Source organism: Chlorocebus sabaeus, chromosome 7, assembly GCF_047675955.1.
Source record: "Chlorocebus sabaeus isolate Y175 chromosome 7, mChlSab1.0.hap1, whole genome shotgun sequence".
NCBI lineage: Eukaryota > Metazoa > Chordata > Mammalia > Primates > Cercopithecidae > Chlorocebus > Chlorocebus sabaeus.
The window spans coordinates 54,679,178-54,699,165 of NC_132910.1; the positions used below are offsets into that span (position 1 = coordinate 54,679,178).

The window sequence follows — 19,988 nt, forward strand, 5'->3', positions numbered from 1 at the left end:
ATAAACAATGTAAGAAGAGACATAGAAATTTTGAGAAAAAAAATAAAGAGATGCTAGAGATCAAAAATGCTGTTAACAGAAATGAAGAATGCCCTTGAAGAGTTCATCAGTAGACTGGCTGAAGCAAGAAACTCAATTTGGAAATATGACAATGGAAACTTCCAAAACTGAAAAGCAAAGAGTAAAAATACTGGAAAAAACCCTAAACAACATCCTAGAACTGTGGGGTAATTATAAAAGGTGTAATGTCTACATAATGGGAACACCAGAAGGTGAACAGAAAAAGAAAGAGCTGGAATATGTGAAGTAATAATGATTAAGAATTTCCACAGATTAACAATGTACACCAAACCAGGAATCGAGGAAACTCATAATGCTAAACGGGACAAATACCAAACAAAACAAAACAAAAACTACATCTAAGCATATCATATTCAAACTTCAGAAAAATCAAAGTTTTAATATTTGAAGAAGTTGGAAGGGAAAAAACACCTTACCTATAGGGGAGTGAAGGTAAGAATTACATCTGATTTTTCTAAAACTATTCAAGCTAGAAAACAGTAGAGTGAGAAAACATACCAACCTATAATTCTATACTATGTAAAATTATTCTTCAAAAGTGAAGCAGACATAAAGACTTTCTGAGACAAACAAAAATTGAGGGAATTTGTTGTCAGTAGACTGGCCTTGCAAGAAATGTTAAAAAGAAGTTCTTCAGAGGAAAGGAAAATGATATAGTCAGAAACTCAGATCTATATACAGAAAGGAAGAGCACAAGAGAAGGAATAAGTGAAGGTAAAACAAAAACTTATTTTCTTATGCCTAACTGAGCTAACTTATGTATGCTTATCAATAAGTGAGATGAATGATGGCAATGATACAATGGATGGGAGGGAGAAATGATAAATATGTTGTTAGTATAAGGTACTTATATTATCTGTGAGGTGGAAAGTGTTATTTGAAATTGGACTCAGATTAGTTGTAAATGGATATATTGCAAACTCTAGAGCAACCACTAAAACAAGATAGAAGTGTACTTGTATGCTAAGCAGAGAAGATGGAATCATAAAATAATTAAGATCATAAAAGGCAGAAAAAATGTGGAAGACAAAAATAGGTATAAAGAATAAGGACAAAAAATAGAAAACAGACACAATATGGCAGATACTAATCCAATTATATCAATAAACACCTTAAATGTCAATGGTCTAAATACACCAATTAAAAGACTGTCAAAGCAGATCAAAAAACAAGAGCTGACTGTATGTTGTCTACAAGAAACCCATCTTCAATATAAGGACACAAAGAGTAGAAAGTAAAGGGATGGAGAAAAACACACTATGTTAAAACTAGTCAAAAGAGATGAAGTAGCGATACTAATTTCACACATAGCAGAGTTCAGAGCAAGGAAAACTATCAGGGATAAAAGGACATAGTGATAAAGACATCAATACCCCAAGAAGACATAACAATTTTTATTTTGCATGCACCTAGCAAAAACGCATTAAAATACTTTACGCAAAAAATGATAAAACTACAAGGAGAAATAGATCAACCTATTATAGTTGTAGACTTTAATGCCTCTTCATCAGAAGTGAACAGATCCACCAGGCAGAAAAATCAGTAAGGACATAGTTGAATTTAACAGTACCATCTATCAACTGGATGCAATTGACATCTATTGACTACTTCATCCAACAACAGCATATTATATATTCTTCTCAAACTCACATTGAATATTTGTGAAGACAGACCACATTGTGGACTCATCATACCATGTCTGCTCTCAGACTACAATGGAATTAAACTAGAAATCCAAAACAGCTGAAAAATCCACAGATAATTAGATATTTAAACAATACAGTTCTAAACAACACACTTCTAAACAACATATGGGTCACAGGAGAAATAAAGAGAAATTAAAGTGTATTTTGAACTAAATGAAAATGAAAATATGACTTATCAGTATCTGTGGAATGCAGTAAAAGCACTGCTTAGAGGAAAATTTGTAGCACTGAATATATGTATTAGAAAAGAGGAAAGACCTAAAAATCAATAAATGAGGCTTTAACCTTAGGAAACTAAAAATGAGCAGCAAATTAAATCCAAAGTAAGCAGAAGAAATAATAAAAGTTAAAGTAGAAATCAATAAAACTGAAACGGAAAAATTAATAGAGAAAATAAATATCCTAAAAACTGGTTCTTTGAAAAGATCAATAAAGTTAATAAACCTCTAGCTAGGCAAACTAAGAAAAAGAAAAAGAATACAAATTACTAATATCAGAAATGGATGAGAAGACATCACTACAGAGCCCATAGACATTAAAAAATATTATGAACAACTCAAATATTATAACCCACAATTATGAACAACCCACAAATTTGATAATTTAAATGAAATGGACCAATTCTTTGAAAGATACAATCTACCAATACACAAGAAAGGCAGTTTGATTAGGCCTATATCTATCAAAGAAATGGCGTCAGTAATTAAAAACTTTCTAAAACAGAAAGAACCAGGTCTAGATGAGTTCAATGGTGAATTCTATCAAATATTTAAGAAATTTAAGGAAAAACTACACCCATTCTCTACAATCTACAATCTCTTCCAGAAGATAGAAACAGAAACGCATTCTATGATGTCAGCATTATTCTAATACTAAAACCAGATGATGGATGACATTATACAAGAAAACTACAGACCAATATCTCTCATAAAAATAGATGTAAAAGCTGGGGGCAGTGGCTCATGCCTATAATCCCAGCACTTTGGGAGGCCGAGGTGGGTGGATCACGAGCTCAGGAGTTCGAGACCAGCCTGACCAACATGGTGAAACCCTGTCTCTACTAAAAATATGAAAATTAGTCAGGCATGGTGATGTGTGCCTGTAATCTCAGCTATTCAGGAGGTTGAGGCAGGAGAATCGCTTGAACCTGGGAGGCGGAGGTTGCAGTGAGCCGAGATCGCGCCATTGCACTCCAGCCTGGGAGACAGAGTGAGACTCCATCTCAAAAAAAAAAAAAAAAAAAAAGAGATGTCAAAAACGATGTGAAAACCGCAACAAAATATTAGGAAGTCAAATCCAATCATGTGTAAAAAAGATTATACATGACCAAATGGGATTTATCCCAGGTATGAAACGCTGGTTTAACATTCAAAAATCAATTAATGTATTCCATCACAGGCTAAAGAAGAAAAATCACATGATCATATCAATAGATGCAGAAAAAATATTTGTCAAAATCCAATACCCATTCATAATTTAAAACTCTCAGCAATAGAGATGAACCTCTACAACTTGATAAAGAATGTCTACAAAAAACTACAGCTAACATCATAGCTAATCATGAGAAACTAGAAGTCTTCCTGCTATGATCAGAAACAAGGCAAGGATGTCCCCTCTCACCTCTGGTTTTCAACACTGTACTAGAGGTCCAAACTAATGCCATAAAACAAGTAAAGGAAATACAAGGTACACAAATCTGTAAAGAAGAAATAAAACTCTCTTTGTTTACACATGACATGATTATCTACATAGAAAATCTGAAGGCATCAACAAAAATACTCCTGGAACTCATATGCAACTATAGCAAAGTTGCAGGATAATAAGTCAATATACAAAAGTTAATAGCTTTCCTGTATACCAGCAATTTACAAGTGTAATTTGAAATTAAAAATACATTATCATGTTACTAGCACCCCCCCAAAATAAAATACATAGGCAAATCTAACAAATATATACAAGATCTATATGAAAAAAACTACCAGACTCTGATAAAAAAGTAGAAGAATCAAATAAATGGAGAAATATTCCATATTCATGGATAAAAAGACACGATATTGTTAAGATGTCAGTTCTTTCCATCTTTAAATTAGAAGGAATCCCAGCAAAACCATAGGAAGTCATTTTGTGAATAGGGACAAACTAATTCCAAAGTTTATATGGAGAGGCAAAGGACCCAGAATAACCAACACAATGTTGAAAAACGTCAGAGAACTGACATTACTTGACTCCCAGATTTACTATAAAAATCAGCAGTTTTCAGATTTGCTATCAATGAAAGAACAAATAGATCAATGGAATAGAATAGAGAGCTCAGAAATAGATCCCACGTGGTCAAATGATCATTGACAAAGGAGCAAAGACAATACAATGGTGCTGAATCTGGACACCTACAAGCAATAAAAAAAAAAAAAAAAAAAAAAAGACCTTAAGCACTTCAGAAAAATTAACTCAAGATGGATCATAGGTTTAAATGTAAAACAAAAACTATGGAAGACAGCATAGGAGAAAATCTAGATGATCTTCGGTTTGGTGATATTTTAGATACAAACTCAAAGGCATAATCTATGAAAGAAATAATTGATAAGCTAGACTTTTTTTAACACTAAAAATCTGCACTATGAAATACAATGCCAAGAGAATGAGAAGACAAGCTACAGACTGGTAGAATATATTTCCAAGACACATCTGATAAATGACCAATATTCAAAGTATACAAACAATTCTTAAACCTTAACAATGAGAAAACAAATAACCTGACTAAAATAGGGGCAACAGACCTGAAGAGACATTTCACCAGAAAAGATACACAGATGACAAATAACTATAAAAAATGTTCAACATCATATGTTATTAGAGAATTGGAGATTGAATGAGATACTACTACACACTTACTAGAATGGTCAAAATCCCAAATTGACAACACCAAATGCTGATGAGAATGTGGAGCAACAGGAATTTTATTCGTTGCTGGGAGTACAAAATGGTACAGCCCCTTTGGAAGACTGTCTGGCAGTTTCTTACAAAACTAAACAAATTTTTACTATATGATCTAGAAATTGCATTCCTTGGTATTTACTCAAGTGAGTTGAAAATGTATGTCCACACAAAAATATATACATGTATGTTTACAGCAGCTGAATTCATAATTGCCAAAACATACAAGCCACCAAAATATCATTTGGTAGGTGAGTAGATAAACAAACAGGTACATACAGACAATGGAATATTATTCAGCATTAAAAAAAAAAGAGCTATGAAGCCACGAAAAGACATGGAGAAAACGTAAGTAAATATTACTAAGTGAAAACTGTCAACCTGAAAAGGCTATATATACTGTATGATTCCAACATATGACATTCTGGAAAAGGTGATACTATGGAGACGGTAAAAAGATTAGCAGCTGCCAGGGTTTAGGAAGGTGAAGTGATGAATATAGGTGGAACACAGCGGATTTTTATGGCAGGATAGTAAAATTACTCTGTATGACACTGTAATGATGGATACATGTCATTTTACACTTGTAACTCATAGAATATACTATGCAAGTGTGAACCCTAATGTAAGCTACAGACTTTGGGTGATAATGATGTATCAGTGTAGGTTTATTGATTGTGCCAAATGTGCCACTCTGATGTGGGTTGTTGATAGCAGAGATTGTTTGTGGAGATGGGATATATGGGAACTCTCTGTACTTTCTGCTCAATTTTGCTGTGATCCTAAAACTGCTCTTAAAAAAAAAGTTTATTAAAGCACATGAGGCCCAACTAAAGTAGCTGACCAGGCTTGTCTATGACTTTACCACAGTTGCTGCCCATAGCCTTGAAACAGACTCATGTCTTAAGATCTCTAAGGCTACTTGTGTAAAAGGCTCAGTTCTTACAGAAGCAGTGAGAAGGAGAAGAAAAAGAGAAGAGTAAGAAGATTCAAGATTTCACAAGTGGAAACTAAATATTATACAAAAAGATTTCGTTACCTTGATCAGTATGAATTGATAAGGATACATTAGAGGAAGAACACGTTTTACCAAATCAATTTTTTAAAAGCATATACAAATAAAGAAAATATACATAAGTTGCCCTTTTAAGAATGAGTTAGGACAATTAAAGCAAACAGCAACAAAAAAGAAGTAGTACAGCAAAAAGTAATACTTACAATTATTCTGTTATTAAAGAAGTTATTCATTTGACAAATCCTATCATTTTCTTTCTGGATGCCATTTTTAAGCTTTTCTATATCAAAACGAGTATTTAACCACTCTTCCAAAAACTGTGTCATTTCTTTCCTATTACTTAGTATTTGCTGAAATTCAGTCTTTATGGTAGGGAACTCACTTTCTGAGAAATCTTTGAGAATTTCCTGTGTGAAAAATAAGTGTCAAATTGTTTAAACACTAGGAAAGTTTTGATCCAAATATCATATATATATACACCATAAAAAGAGGGCAATACCTACTGGACTCTTGCTTTTCTTCCTTTTTACATCACTTCTTAATATTTTAAAGTAAACTAAGAAATATAATTGTAAGTTACAACTTTATTCTAGTTATTTGCATAATATAATTTGGGCGGTATATGTGATGTAACAGATTGTACCTATTAAAATAAAAACTTGTAAAAATGACAGTTTTGTGACTAATTGCTACAATACCTGAAGTGCATCTTAATTTTTATTTTTTGAGATGGTCTCACTATGTTGCCCAGGCTGGTCTTGAATTCTTGGAGACAAGTGATCCTCCTGCCTGAGCCTCTTAAGTGGCTGGAATTATAGGCATGCCACTGGAGCTGGCTTCATGAAGTGTTTCTAAATGTAGCTTTTTAGTACATTTAGCAGACCTTACATACATGTTGGGAATTGGATGCCAGCCTCACACAGATGAATAAAAGTAACACATTCCATGTGGAGTTGTTGCAATAAAGAAGTTTCTGACTCCTAGTACAGACCTAAGAAATTTTCCTGTATCTGTGGAGGTCTGAAGGGAGGCTAGTCCATTATTTGCCAGTCTTTATGTCTGGCCAGGTATCACTCTGCAACCTATTTTCAATTTCTGGTAAATGAAAATAGCTCTAAACACATGAAAAAGTACCTTTCTACTTGATAAAAAGGCTTAAAATCTAATTAAATCCATTTAAAATAAATTATACCTCAATATGTAGATCCATATTCTGGTTCAATTTGAGATCTCTTAATTCTCTGGATGGTACATCACAATCTTGTTGAAGGTGCTGTATTTTAATTAGCAATTCCTTTTGCTTTTCCACTTCATCAATAAAATCCATTTCAAATTTATTGATGGACTCATGTTGTTCTTCTTTTATTTTTGTAACATAGCTTAACACATACTTGCAGAAAAAATTAAACAAATTGGAAAATGAAAATTTTGTCACATTTACAGGAAGTTTTAATCCTTGAGACTGAGATAGGATGACATCTCTTATTTACCTATATCCTCTCACAAGTGAGGAAAAAGGAAAGAGCTTCTCTCTATCCCCATTTTTTTCCTCTGAGTATCTTAGCAGAATAACTAACTCCCAGACCTATACTTCCTTATTTCTGACTTCCTATTAGATATACTTCTTGGATGTCTTACAAGTACTTCAAATTCAACATGTTTAAAATGTAACATGATCCCTTTTTCTACAAGTCCTCCTTTTTCTATCGCCCCGTTTTTGGCTAATTACATTGCCAATCACCTGGGTTTCCCAGTTAAACTCATGAGACTAATTTTCAACATCCTATCCTGCCAACCCTGATTGGGTAACCCTGATTGGGTAACCCAGAAGATGATGTTACATGTCTCAAGACTTCCTTGTTGGCCAGACACAGTGGTTCATGCCTGAATCCTAGCACTTTGGGAGGCCGAGGCAGGCGAATCACAAGGTCAGGAGACGGAGACCATCCTGGCTAACGTGGTGAAACCCTGTCTCTACTAAAAATACAAAAAATTAGCTAGGTGTGGTGGTGGGCACCTGCAGTCCCAGCTACTTGGGAGGCTGAGGCAGGAGAATGGCATGAACCCAGGAGGCGGAGCTTGCAGTGAGCTGAGATCGCACCACTGCACTTCAGCCTGGGCAACAGAGGAAGACTCCATTTCAAAAACAAAACAAAAAAGACTTCCTTGTCAAGCATATTTAGATATTTGGCTTCAAGGACACAACAATTTGAATGTCATATGTCTCATGGACTTCATGAATAATTCTAGATGTCTGATTACCAGGATTTGTGGAAGAATTACCAGGGCCTGAAGGGCAATCTACCCATGTAGGGTAGATAACAGCTTCCTTATTCCTCAACTTCCACCATTCCTTAACCTATTATAATCTGGTCTCTTCCTTAACTACTCAATTGAAACTGTTCTGACAATGATCACTAATGAGTTCTATTATCACCACATTGAGAGAATATCTTCAGTCCATATTCTGACTCTCTGAAGTATTTGCCACTCATAACTTCATCTCTGACATGCTTTTCTCCACTGATTTGGGTAGCAGCACTTTTGCTAGGTTCTCTCCTGTTATCTTTGACTTTTCCAACCTTTAACCCATGTGTTGCTCACTTTTCTGCTACTGACTCTTAGACATTTATCTTTTCCAGAGTTCTGTTTTTATCCTAAGGCTCTTACTCTTCATTATGTTTCCTGGATGATCTTACAAATGTATTATCTATCACCTATATGCTGATCAGTCTCAAATGTTAGTCCTTATTTTCCTCCTGCCAAACCTCAAACTCACATCTAAATGTCTACTTGGTTTCTCTTCTTGGATGTTCCATCATACGTATTTCAGCCCCCAAACATCTCAAATTAAACAATCTCCTGCATCACCTACCTTGTTTCTCTTTCTATTTTTGAATCTTAGTTAATGGTACCACTATCCACAAACCTCACTAAGCCCAAATCTAAGAACTCCATCTAAACTTCTCTCCCTTATGTCCACTATCAATTATGTAGACCTGCTATTTTAAGCTGCTAAATATTTCTTTAACCTTGTTTGTCCTCTCTAGCCCTATGAAACCTTCCCTAGTAGTACAGTCACATATAAAATCTCATCTGGACCACTGTAACTGCCTCTTATTGCTTTCTGCCACTAGGCTTATCTCCCTCAAACTCATTTCTTCTTTATTCTTTAGTTTAGTACTTAAGTGGTAATCAGATCCTGTTACCACCACCACTTAAAATAACTGTCTAATGATTCCCCATCTACAAAAAGGACCCCAAGCTTTGTTATTGAGTCTGGCTTCCACTACAGTTTCATCTTCTGTAACTTTATTTAGTACGTCATATAACTTGCATGCACTTCTATCATTGCACTTAATACCTGTTTATATGTCTGTCTCACCCCAGACTATGAGATCTTTGAGATGTTAACTATCATCTGTCTCCTGAGCACCCTGACAAAATGTCCAGGCCCACAGGCAGAGTTCAGGTGTTGTTGAATGACCAGGTGATAGGTGTATTGACTATCCTACATATTACTGTGCTCAGACTCACATAATCTTTAATTTGGTAGTAAGAATACTAAATAGCAAATATGCTGGCACCCGAAGCAGGACTTAAATACATTGATGTTTATAACTGAAATTTACAGCTATATTTACAAGGATATTACTAAAAAAGATGGTACCTTAAGTTTCTTCATGATTCTGTGGAATTCCATGGAACATCTCTGGTTTGCAGTAAAAAGTTTTTCAATGTGTTTGGTTTGTAAATAGGGAAGTGAGAGGTTTGCTTTAACTCTCATTGAAAGCTCTTTTTGGATTTCAATTTCCTTCTCCAAGTCAAGAGACAATCTATTCAAGCACTCATAATGATCATCCATCTCTGAGTATCTCTTCAAAAGCTCCTAAAGGAAATGAGAATTCACTCAATTTGTAACAATTCATTCTAATATAACAATAAGTAGTTACAACTCTAGAATTGTAACAAAACTCACGCTTTAACATTTTCTGTAGGGCAGAGATAAAGATCTTTGTATTTAAAAACAAAAGGAAACTCTTGTCATTTTGGATTACAGAAATAATAGATAATCATTATGGCAATTTAAAAAATTTAAGCAAATATAACAAAGAAAGCCAGGACCAACCATTCTTAACATTTTGATGCATTTTCTTTTAGTTTTTTGAATATTCATGATTTGAATCAACATTGACAAAGTCTGATGAGAAATTTGAGTAAATTCAATTAAGTATGTATTATAGTTCATGGTTCAGTGCTGGTTTATGTTTACAGTAGGCAGTCGGAGTTAGCAGATAAAACAAGTGATTAAGAATCAAACCACCTATTTGTCAGCTTGGTATAGATACTTCACACAATCCTACTATCTGCCTACAGTCTGTTTTCTATCCCTTTATCAGATGTAGAGTTCAGGTTCCAGCTGTGCCACTTCTTGACTGGGGAAGTCACTGAGCCATTTTCACAACAGGAAGACCACAATAATTACCACAAAGTTTTCTGGGGTCAAGTAAAATATATGATCTATACCTATATATCTATGTAATCTATAAAACAGACACAGTCATTTAGCTTGAAGGAGACAAAATTATATTTATAAAAATGTTTTTACACCCAAGTTTTGAAATAAGTCAGATACAAGTCTGACTTAGTTTAAAATTGAGATTCTACCAATTTACTAGCTGTGTAACCTTGGGCAACTGCTAAACTTCCTTTCTGAGCCGCAGTTTCCTTGTTTATGAACGGAGCAATAAAGCCTATATCATGAGGTAAAACACCCAGTACGGTACGCGGCATACAGTAGACAAGCAATAAACCTGGGCCCATAGACTCAAGTGACTTGAGGCTATCCAGGTGACACACTGGTCAGAGCACAGGTAGAGAAATATGTAAAATTCAAGTTGCTGTAATCATGTAGTGGGTAACATGTTTAGTTTAGGGTGCTAAACAATAAAACAAGGGCGTTCTCACAAGAATGAGCCCTTTATTTTTAATAATTTAAGAAAAGCTAGATGTTAATCAATCTGGAGTGTTGGAGAGGTGATTCCTGTTTTTGGTTTTAGGATGAATCAGCTACGGTATACAGCAGCATATTGAACACTGACTTATGTCACGCATGTGCTAAACGATACAGTCATAAACAAAACAGAAATGTCCTTAGAGATCTTGCATTCCAACAGGTGTGACTGCAAATCCTGTTGGCTTTCCCTTGAATGTATATTCAGAATCTCAACACTTCTCACTACCTCTATTGCTCCCTCTCTGGGACAGGCCAGGATGATCTCTGCCTGGGTGATTGAAATTAGTTTTTATAATGGTCTTCCTGCTTCCACTCTATTTTCAATATAACAATTAAGAGTCATCCCTTTAAAATGTAAGTCAGATTATGTTTCTCTTGCGGTAAAAATTCACCAAAGGATCTCCATCTCACTTAATAAAACTCAAAGTCTTTTTTCGTGTCCCACAGCGTGCCTCTTCCCTGATAACTCTCTGAACTCATTTGTTAGCAGCTTGCCCCTTTTCGATGTTCCTTGAACCACCACGGAGTCTTCTGCCTCAGGAACTTTGTACTCGCCGTTCCCTTTGCCTATAAGGGTCTTTTCAGACATCTGTATGGCCTGACCCTTTACCTCCTTCAGGTATTTGCTCAAGTATTACCTTTCTGGTGAGGACTTAAATTCACAAGGTCCCATTGTTGTTTGTGTATGTGTGCATTACACATACATACCTGTACTAGGTTACAATGTTTAGAAAAATACTGAGCACTATCTATTCATTCCAGAGGTTCCTTCAATTCCACTTTAGGTTTTGGTAAGTCTTTGGAAGGGAACCAATAATGATTTGTAGTTTTAACAGGAGGTACTTACTTTTATTCTAGAGCACTTTTCTCTCAGGCTTTCTGTAAGGTGCTGTTGTCCATCACTTAGTAACCTTTTTTCAGGTTTTACTTGGTGGTTCTGTTGGTCCTGCTTTGGTAAAAAGAAAATAAAATAAACAGGGCTTTTGTCATGACTATATTCACATATAATGTCTAACAGGACACTTAAATTACATGACATTTTAATAATGGAATTAAGTATTACACTTGTAACTCAAAAGCAATGTTAAAATCATCAGAAAATAAATAACAGTACCAGTAAGTTTTATAGGGAGTGACCTCAACTCACTGGGAAAAAAGTAGAAAAACCATATAATTTTTGGAGATAGGATTTGTTTTCACAGCTACAAATTAGATTTTCGGGCCAGGCATGGTAGCTTATGCCTGTAATCCCAGCACTCTGGGAGGCCGAGGCAGGAGGATCACTTGAGTTCAGGAGCCCAAAACCAGCCTGGGATACATAGTGAGACCCTGTCTCTATAAAAATAAATACATAAATAAATAAACGAACAAATAACCAGGAAAACAAACAAATTAGATTTTAATTTCTGATTCCTACTCTTCCAAATCTCTGCATTATTCACTTGTAGTTTTAACAGGGGCACTTACTTTTATCCTAAAGCACCTTATTGCCACCAACCAAATATACTTAAAATCACCTGTACTGTCTATTGTGTTTCAAACCCTAGTCATATATTCTTCCCAGCCCCTTGGAAAAGTTCATATTCTGTGTACATTTTGCATTTCTGATTAAAAAGTATAAAGTGAAACAAAAACATTTTCTCCCACTTATTTATCTTGTTCACTACAGTACCTAGAAGAATATTTGTTGAATCAATTAAATCTCTTTATAAACTTAGTTAAGGCCCATATAAAGAAATGAGAATAAACAATATTTTTACAGATTTTAATCAACTTATTTGTCTGAACTTTGTTACTTTTAAAAAGAGGATTTAATTAGATATTTTAAGACATATAATTCTGAATATCTAAAAATAGTCATACCAGAGGAACTTAATTTTTATATTTATCTTGCCTTTTTTTCCTTTTAACTTCACCAATAAGAGCCCAACTCTAGAACTCCAGCATGTATAGGTAGAGAAATGGGAATATTTGCTCTCTTACAAATCTAATCTTTCAAATATTTCTCCATTTAGAATAATGCTATCTCTTGATTTAAAAAAAAAACTTTAAAATGTTATATAAAGGGAAATAGTCTGCTTTAACACTTTATAAAAATAATTAAATATTATTTTCTGAAAATATTTTTGCTTCTTTTAAAACTGTTTTCTATTGTGTGAAAATTATAGTAACCATTTCCCACTATCCTTTACTGTTCATAGAAATTTCCAGAAAGAGAAATAAAAACATTGTAATTCTTTTCAAAAAAGCTTAATTCTTATTAATAGTTACTACACAGGGGAAGATTCTGAACTCACTCTAGCTATCATTTCCCTTAAGGTTGCTACGAATTGGTCCCTTTCCATTTTGAGAGATTCTTTTATCCTCCTTAGTTCATCTCTTTCTTTAGCTACAATTCTAATTTCTTCAAGGCTTTCATGAAGTTTCTTAGTCAACTGGAAGTTATCCATTCTCACATTTTGCATAGATAAGTTTTGGGCCTCAAATTGCTTCTTCAACTGTTCCATCTCATTAATTTTTTTATGACTCATATTGACATCTTCCTTCATTCTAAGCAGATGAAGTTCTTTTTTCCGAAGTTCTTGGATCTTGAGATAATTGTAAAACAAGTTAGAATGTAAGCAGTTTCTTCAAGGAAGGAAAATAGTGTCTACTTGTGTTCTATATGCACATGTGTATCTACATATCTGTATCTATATCTTTTTAATTCCACGAATAATTCGGACAAAGTTACTTCCAAAAGAAGAACAAAACAACACATACCTTTTTCTGTAATTCATCTTTTGATTTATCTAAATCCTTTTGAATGTTTGAAATTTGAGTTGTCTTTTCTAAAATTTTTTCTCTAAGCTTATCAATAGTTTCCTTGTGTTCTTTTGATAGCATATGAGCAGTTTTTAGTTCCTGTTGTATTTCCAGATCCTTTATTGTTAGAAGAAATCAAGAAATGTAATGACATAAAAGCACATTACCTTTACTTAATAATTAATGAGTTTAAACAAAATCTTAAAAACTATACACTCACAGTTAAAAACAAGCATTATACAACCTCCCAAATTAGAACAGTAAAGTAAAATTTCCTGCTGGTAGCCTCCTCCATAGCCTTCTCCTTTCACACCACTTGGACATCTTTCTAAATCAATATCACATAAAGAGTACACCATTCTTATGCTTAGTTTTCCATTCTTATGCTTAGTTATCCATTATACAGATAGTGCCTTATTGGTGGACAGTTAGATTACTTCTAGGTTTTGGTCACCACACACAATGCTGCAGTGAAGACTGTATTTTTGCCCAAATATGTGAATATAATGGTAGGGTAAAGAAAGAACACAACTCACTCTAGCTTTGGTTTCTTGTAGGCTTTCCATGAGTTGGTCTCTCTCCAGTTTGAGTGTTTCCTCTACTCTTCTTAGATTATCTCTTTCTTTCATTACAGATTTCATTTCTTCAAGGTTTTCATGAACTTTCTGAGCCAAATTTAAGTTCTCTGTTTCTATTTTACTTAGAGTTAAGCTTTGGTCTTTTATTTGTTTCTTTAGTTGCTCCATTTCGGACACTTTTTTCTGTTTCTCATTGACATCTTTTTTTAACTTAAAAAGTTGATGTTCATTTGCCTTAAGTTCTTGAATCTTAAGATAATCATAAAATAATATGTTAGGTGGCTTTTTAGGGACAGATAAATAATAGTTTCTAAATTGATTAAGACAACTGTCTACCCCTGTTACTCTCACTGATATCCTGCACAATTCCACATAGAATTTTACTTTCTTTTGAGGTATAACATATATAAAGCATGCTAATCTTCAATGTATAACTTAATTTATTCTTGACACAGGAATAAATCTATGAAACTACAACCTAGATTAAAACAGAGAATATTTCCAGCACTTCATAAAGTTTCTGCGTGCCCCTTCCTAGAGATAGCCACTATTCTGACCTTTATCATCCTGGTTCAGTTTTGCCTGCTTTTGAACTTAGATATCAAAATGTATGTATCCATTTTCCTGCTGATGAACATTTGAGTTTTCAGTTTTTTGCTAGTTTAAATAAGGCTGCTATAAACATTCTTGTGTCTTTTTATAGACGTATGTATGTACTCTTTTCTCTGAGGTACATACCCAATAAGTGGAAATGTGGGCCTCAGGCAGGTTACGTCCAGCATTAGTAAATACTGCCAACGTGTCTTCCAATGTGGTTGAACCATTTTATATCCCCAACAATTTTAGGCACAGACAAATCAGATATCCAATCAAACAATCCCCCCACAAAAATACCTTTTCTTGTAATTTAGCATTTGAATTTTCTAAATCTTTTTGCATATTTGATATTTTATCTGTCTTCTCAGAAACAATTCCTCTGAGTTTGTCAATAGTTTCCTGGTGCTCTTTCAGATGCATGTGAGCAATTCTTAGTTCCTCTTGTTTTTTCAGATCCTTTATCATTAGAGAAATTTTAAAAACAGTGACATATCTTAATATTAGTTTTTTAAAAATAAAGTGATATATTTTCTTAGTAAAAATAATAATAGTGTTACTCTATATCTTTGCTGTTGTTTTTAAGTTACAGGTTTTCTCTTCCCCGTCCTCATCTCTTAACACTCTACTTCTGCTTTTCAGAGGCAAACACATAACACATATATTACTTTTTTTAAGTATTGCATAGTATTTTGACATACTGTTTATATTTACTGTTTCCTTCCGAGGAACATTTAGATTGTTTCACATTTTTAATTTTAAAATCACTATAATAAATAACCTGTGGTATATGTATATGTTGTGTTTGTATATAGACACACACAGTCCTTTAATGGTACATATGTAGGCTAAAGTCCATAAAGAAAATGCTAATTGCAGACTTGAACATTTTCAAGAACAGTACCAAATTAAAAGGCTGTATCATTTTATTCTTGCCAACAGTCATACTTGGTTCAAAGAAGGGTTCATTGCTGTAAGAAGACAATACATTGAATTGCTAGAGAGAGGAATGAGCTTATTTTAGCTTCTATTTCTCTAAGACCTTCCCTAACTTGGTCTCGCTCAATTTTAAAGGTTTCCTCTACTCTTCTTAAGCCATCATTTTCCTTAGTAACAGATCTTGCATCCTTAAGGTTTTCATGAAGCTTCTGAGTCAATCTTAATTTCTCCATTTCTACACTTTCCAGAGTTACATTCTAGGCCTCTAGTCACTTCTTTAACTGACCTGATTGATACATAATTTCCCTAAGATCATTTTTTACTTTAAGAAGTTGAGGCTGGGCCTGGTGGCTCATGCCTGCAATCTCAGCACTTTGGGAGGCCGAGGCGGGTGGATCATGAGGTCAGGAGATCGAGACCATCCTGGCCAACACGGTGAAATCCTGTCTCTACTAAAAATACAAAAATTAGCTGGGTTTGATGACATGCATCTGTAATCCTAGCTACTTGGGAGGCTGAGGTAGTAAAATCGCTTGAACCCGAGATCATGCTCCTGCACTCCAGGCGACACAGAGAGACTTTGTCTCAAAAAACAAACAAAAAAATGTTCTTTCTTCTGAAGTTCTTTTATCTTGAGATAATCACACAATAAGTCAGGATATCAGCAGACACAAAAAGATCAATGACAGTTTCTAAAATGAGTAGGCAAGTAAGTCCTCACTTGCCTTCAATTTTAGGGTACTTCATATCTTGTTTCATTACACAAAAAGATTTGATTCAAACTCTCAGTAACTGAGATAACTTAAAAAAAAAAAAAAAACCTGTGCTTTTAAGGCAGCATTTGAGTTTTCTAAGTCCTTTTGCATATTTGATATTTCATTTGTTTTCTCTGAAACAATCCCTCTGAGTTCATCAATAGTTTCTTGGTGCTCCTTCAGATACATGTGAACAATTTTTAGCTCCTCTTGTTTTTCTAGGTCCTTTATTAATAGAAAAATAAAAATAATACATTGAAAGTAATACCATTCACACGGTATAGAAAGGTATAAGGCAGGAGGTAAAAAATCTTCCACCCTCTTCTGAGGCCTCCTAGTCCTCACCCTCTAAGCTACTTTTAGATGTCAATACATTCTAGATACATTACTCCTGAACTTACCCTGTTCCCTAACAGGACACTTCACACTTCAAATCAGCACTACAGCTCTACTACATTTTTTATTTGTGGCATAGTATTCCATGATGTGAATATGCTGCACTTATTTAACCAGTCCCCTACCAATGGATGGTTAGAATTTTCCCTGTTTTTGTTTGTGTTATTTCATTAATACAACTTGTTGCAAAGAATATCCTACAAATATCTTTATACAGTTGTGCAAATGTGTGGAGGATAGTTACAATTTGACTTGTGGATCAATGAATAAACCTTTTGAAAAAATTGGAAGGCATTACCAAATATACCACCACCAACTTTCCTCAATATTGGACCAATTTTATACTCCCACCAACCCTATGGCAGATTTTTCTCTTAGGACACAATGCCATTGTTACTAGAGGTATAGAGAGATGGTAACTCACTCTAGTTATAGTTTCTCTAAGGTTTTCCTTGAGCTGGTCTCTCTCTACTTTGAGCGTCTCCTCCACATTCCTAAGGTCATCTCTTTCTTTTGTTACAGATCTCATTTCTTCAAGGTTTTCATGTAGTATCTGAGTCAACCTTATATTCTCCGTTTCTATGTTTTCCAGGTTTAACTTCTGGGTCTTAAATTGCTCCTTCAAGTGTTCTATTTCATACATTTTTTCCTGAGTCTCATTGACAGCTGTCATCTTAAGAAACTGATATTCTTTTTCTTGAGATTCTTGCATCTGAGAAAATTATAAAGTAAGTTACAACACAGGCAGAATTTTTTTAGGAAAAGGAAGAATTGTCCCTAAAATAAGGCAATCATTTTTACATTGTAATCTAAAGTATAAACTGCTTTCTTTCATAAGGGATATGAGTAACAATAATTAGATGTCATTTTCCAATTTAACAAAACAAGTCCCACTTCTTCCTATAATTCACCATCAGAATTTCCTAAATCCCAATGAATATTTGCTACTTGAGTTGTCTTCTCTGAAATATTCTGTCTACTAACAGTTTATTGGTACTAAGTTGAATATAAGCAGTTTTTGATTCCTCTTTTATTTCCAGTCCCTTATGATTAGAGGAAAATCAATAAAACATCACAAGAACACCATCATTATCACCTTAACACTATTTCTGTATCCAAAAAAAGTAAGATGGAAACTTACTTTAGCTATAATTTCTTTAGTGTTTTCTTGCAGTTGGTCTCTCTCTATCTGAAGGGCCTCCTGTACTCTTTTCATTTCCTCTTTTTCCTTAATCATAATTTGTATTTCTTCTTGACTTTCTTGAAGTCTGCTAGTCAACTCGAGCATCTTACTTTCTATACTTTGTAGTACTGAATCCTTGGCTTTGAGATGTTCCTTGAATTGTTTCAGTTCATTCACGTTTTCCTGAGTCTCACTAATTCGTTTTATATTAAGTTGTTCCTCTTTCTTATAAATCTCCTGGATCTTAAACATAATTATAAAATAATAGTAAAAAAAAATGTAAACACACACACACAGGGGGAAAAGGTTGTCTTCCAAAACAATTAAGTATGCTAAACAGCAATCTTCATAATCCAGTTAGCTACTCCACCCCCACCCATTTTCCTCCCACTGTTTCTTCATCCCCAATTTACCTTGTTCTGTAATTTATCATTGATTGCTTCTAATTCTTTTTGAATGGTTGATATTTCAGTTTCCTTCTCTGAAATATTCACTCTTAACTCATCAATAGTTTCCTTTTGTTCTTTCAGGCAACAATGAACAACTTTAAGTTCCTCTTCAGTTTCCAGGTGCTTTATTATTAGAGGAAATTCAATAAATTTACAGAAACATTATAACTATGATGCTGTAATTAACTCCCTTTTCCAAATATTTAGGGTTTATAAAAATATTTGGTTACAAAATATTTTTTAAAAACATGGTGAAAAGATGAAACCTACTTTAGCTGCAATTTCTTTTATATTTTCTTTGAGCTGGTCACTTTCAGACTGAAGAACTTCTTGCAGCCTCTGTAGGTCATCTTTCTCCTTAGCTACAGACTTCATTTCATCATGACTTTCTTGAAGTCTTTTGGACAATCTGAGCATTTCTATTTCTATCCTTAGTAGTGCTGAATCTTTGGGTTTGAATTGCTCCATCTCACTCAGAATTTTAGTAGTCTCATTGTCTTTTTCTTTCATATTTAAGGACTGTTCTTGTTTGCTTTGAGACTCTTGGATCTTAAGAGAATCATAAAACAGTATAGTTGATATCCAGAGATACTGTGTTTTAGGGGAAAATAAATCAGGATGCTTTCTAAAACAATTAAGGCAGGATTCAATGCCTCATTTACAGAGCAATCTCTCCATTCTCCCACTCTTCCATTACTCAGGCATTTAACGCCTTTTAAAAATTGAGGTCTCACTGTGTTGTCAGCATCTTATTTGAGGCTGGAGATAAAATCATGAGACTTACAGGATCTCTCTCTTTTTGACACTTATACTTTAAGGACAAAGATAGATATGATGTCGAATCTTACCAAACAGAGATGTTGACTTCTCCTAGGGTCCAAGTGTCATATATAATCTATTGTGAACGATTAGAAAGGGCTTCCTAGAGGAGAGAAAGCTTTAACTGAGATCTGAAGGATGAGAGCATTAGTTAGGCTAAAAGGAGTATGGAAGTACTGCAGGTAGAGAGACATGAGAATCTGAAAGCCATGAGCTGAGGAAGAGCAATACATGAGTGTGGTTGGAGAACAAAGAATAGGAAGAAGAGTAAATTGAAATAAGACCGGTAAGATCTGCACCTTGGGCCTCATAGGCCACATAGAGAATCCTGGTCTTTATTTAAAAAGTAGCAATAAGGTATTAAAATAATGTAAGAAAGGATCATTTAGGCCCAGTGTAGAAACTGGATTAGAGAAGTGTAAGAATGAGTATGGGAAGACAAGTTAGGAGGCTACTACAGATACCCAGGGAAAGAAATGATGTTGAGTTGGATTAGGGTGGTGGCAGTGTGGACAGAAAAGCAGGATGATTTTTAAAACACACACTAAAATCAACAAGATTTGGAAACTGGATTATAAAATAAGCAGAGAGGAGGAGATATTAATAGGGATAGCTCCCAGATTTCTGACTAAAACAATGAGAAAAGCGAGTAGTGCCTTATGAAACATTAAAGGAACAGGTTTAAAGAAGAAAATAAAACAATCTCATATTTGGTTT

General features: G+C 34.3%; 1 protein-coding gene across 8 annotated transcripts in view; it reads right to left on the reverse strand.

Moving 5' to 3' along the window:
* The window catches only part of CENPE (centromere protein E), an 87,906-nt gene that overhangs the window by 21,070 nt on the left and 46,848 nt on the right, over positions 1–19,988 (reverse strand). For 2 of the 8 annotated variants that reach the window (XM_073017527.1, XM_037990463.2), the window contains 13 exons: positions 18,723–19,001; positions 18,417–18,575; positions 17,962–18,246; positions 17,245–17,532; positions 16,491–16,649; positions 15,031–15,189; positions 14,095–14,385; positions 13,517–13,675; positions 13,210–13,341; positions 11,601–11,702; positions 9,407–9,625; positions 6,929–7,126; positions 5,940–6,143 (listed from right to left, as the gene is read on the reverse strand). In XM_073017527.1, the coding sequence (XP_072873628.1) occupies positions 5,940–6,143; positions 6,929–7,126; positions 9,407–9,625; positions 11,601–11,702; positions 13,210–13,341; positions 13,517–13,675; positions 14,095–14,385; positions 15,031–15,189; positions 16,491–16,649; positions 17,245–17,532; positions 17,962–18,246; positions 18,417–18,575; positions 18,723–19,001 (2,634 nt within the window). Of the gene's footprint in view, positions 1–5,939; positions 6,144–6,928; positions 7,127–9,406; positions 9,626–11,600; positions 11,703–13,050; positions 13,342–13,516; positions 13,676–14,094; positions 14,386–15,030; positions 15,190–16,490; positions 16,650–17,244; positions 17,533–17,961; positions 18,247–18,416; positions 18,576–18,722; positions 19,002–19,988 lie in introns of all 8 variants that reach the window. The other 6 variants (XM_007999428.3, XM_007999426.3, XM_007999432.3 and 3 more) reach the window with 5 other exon arrangements.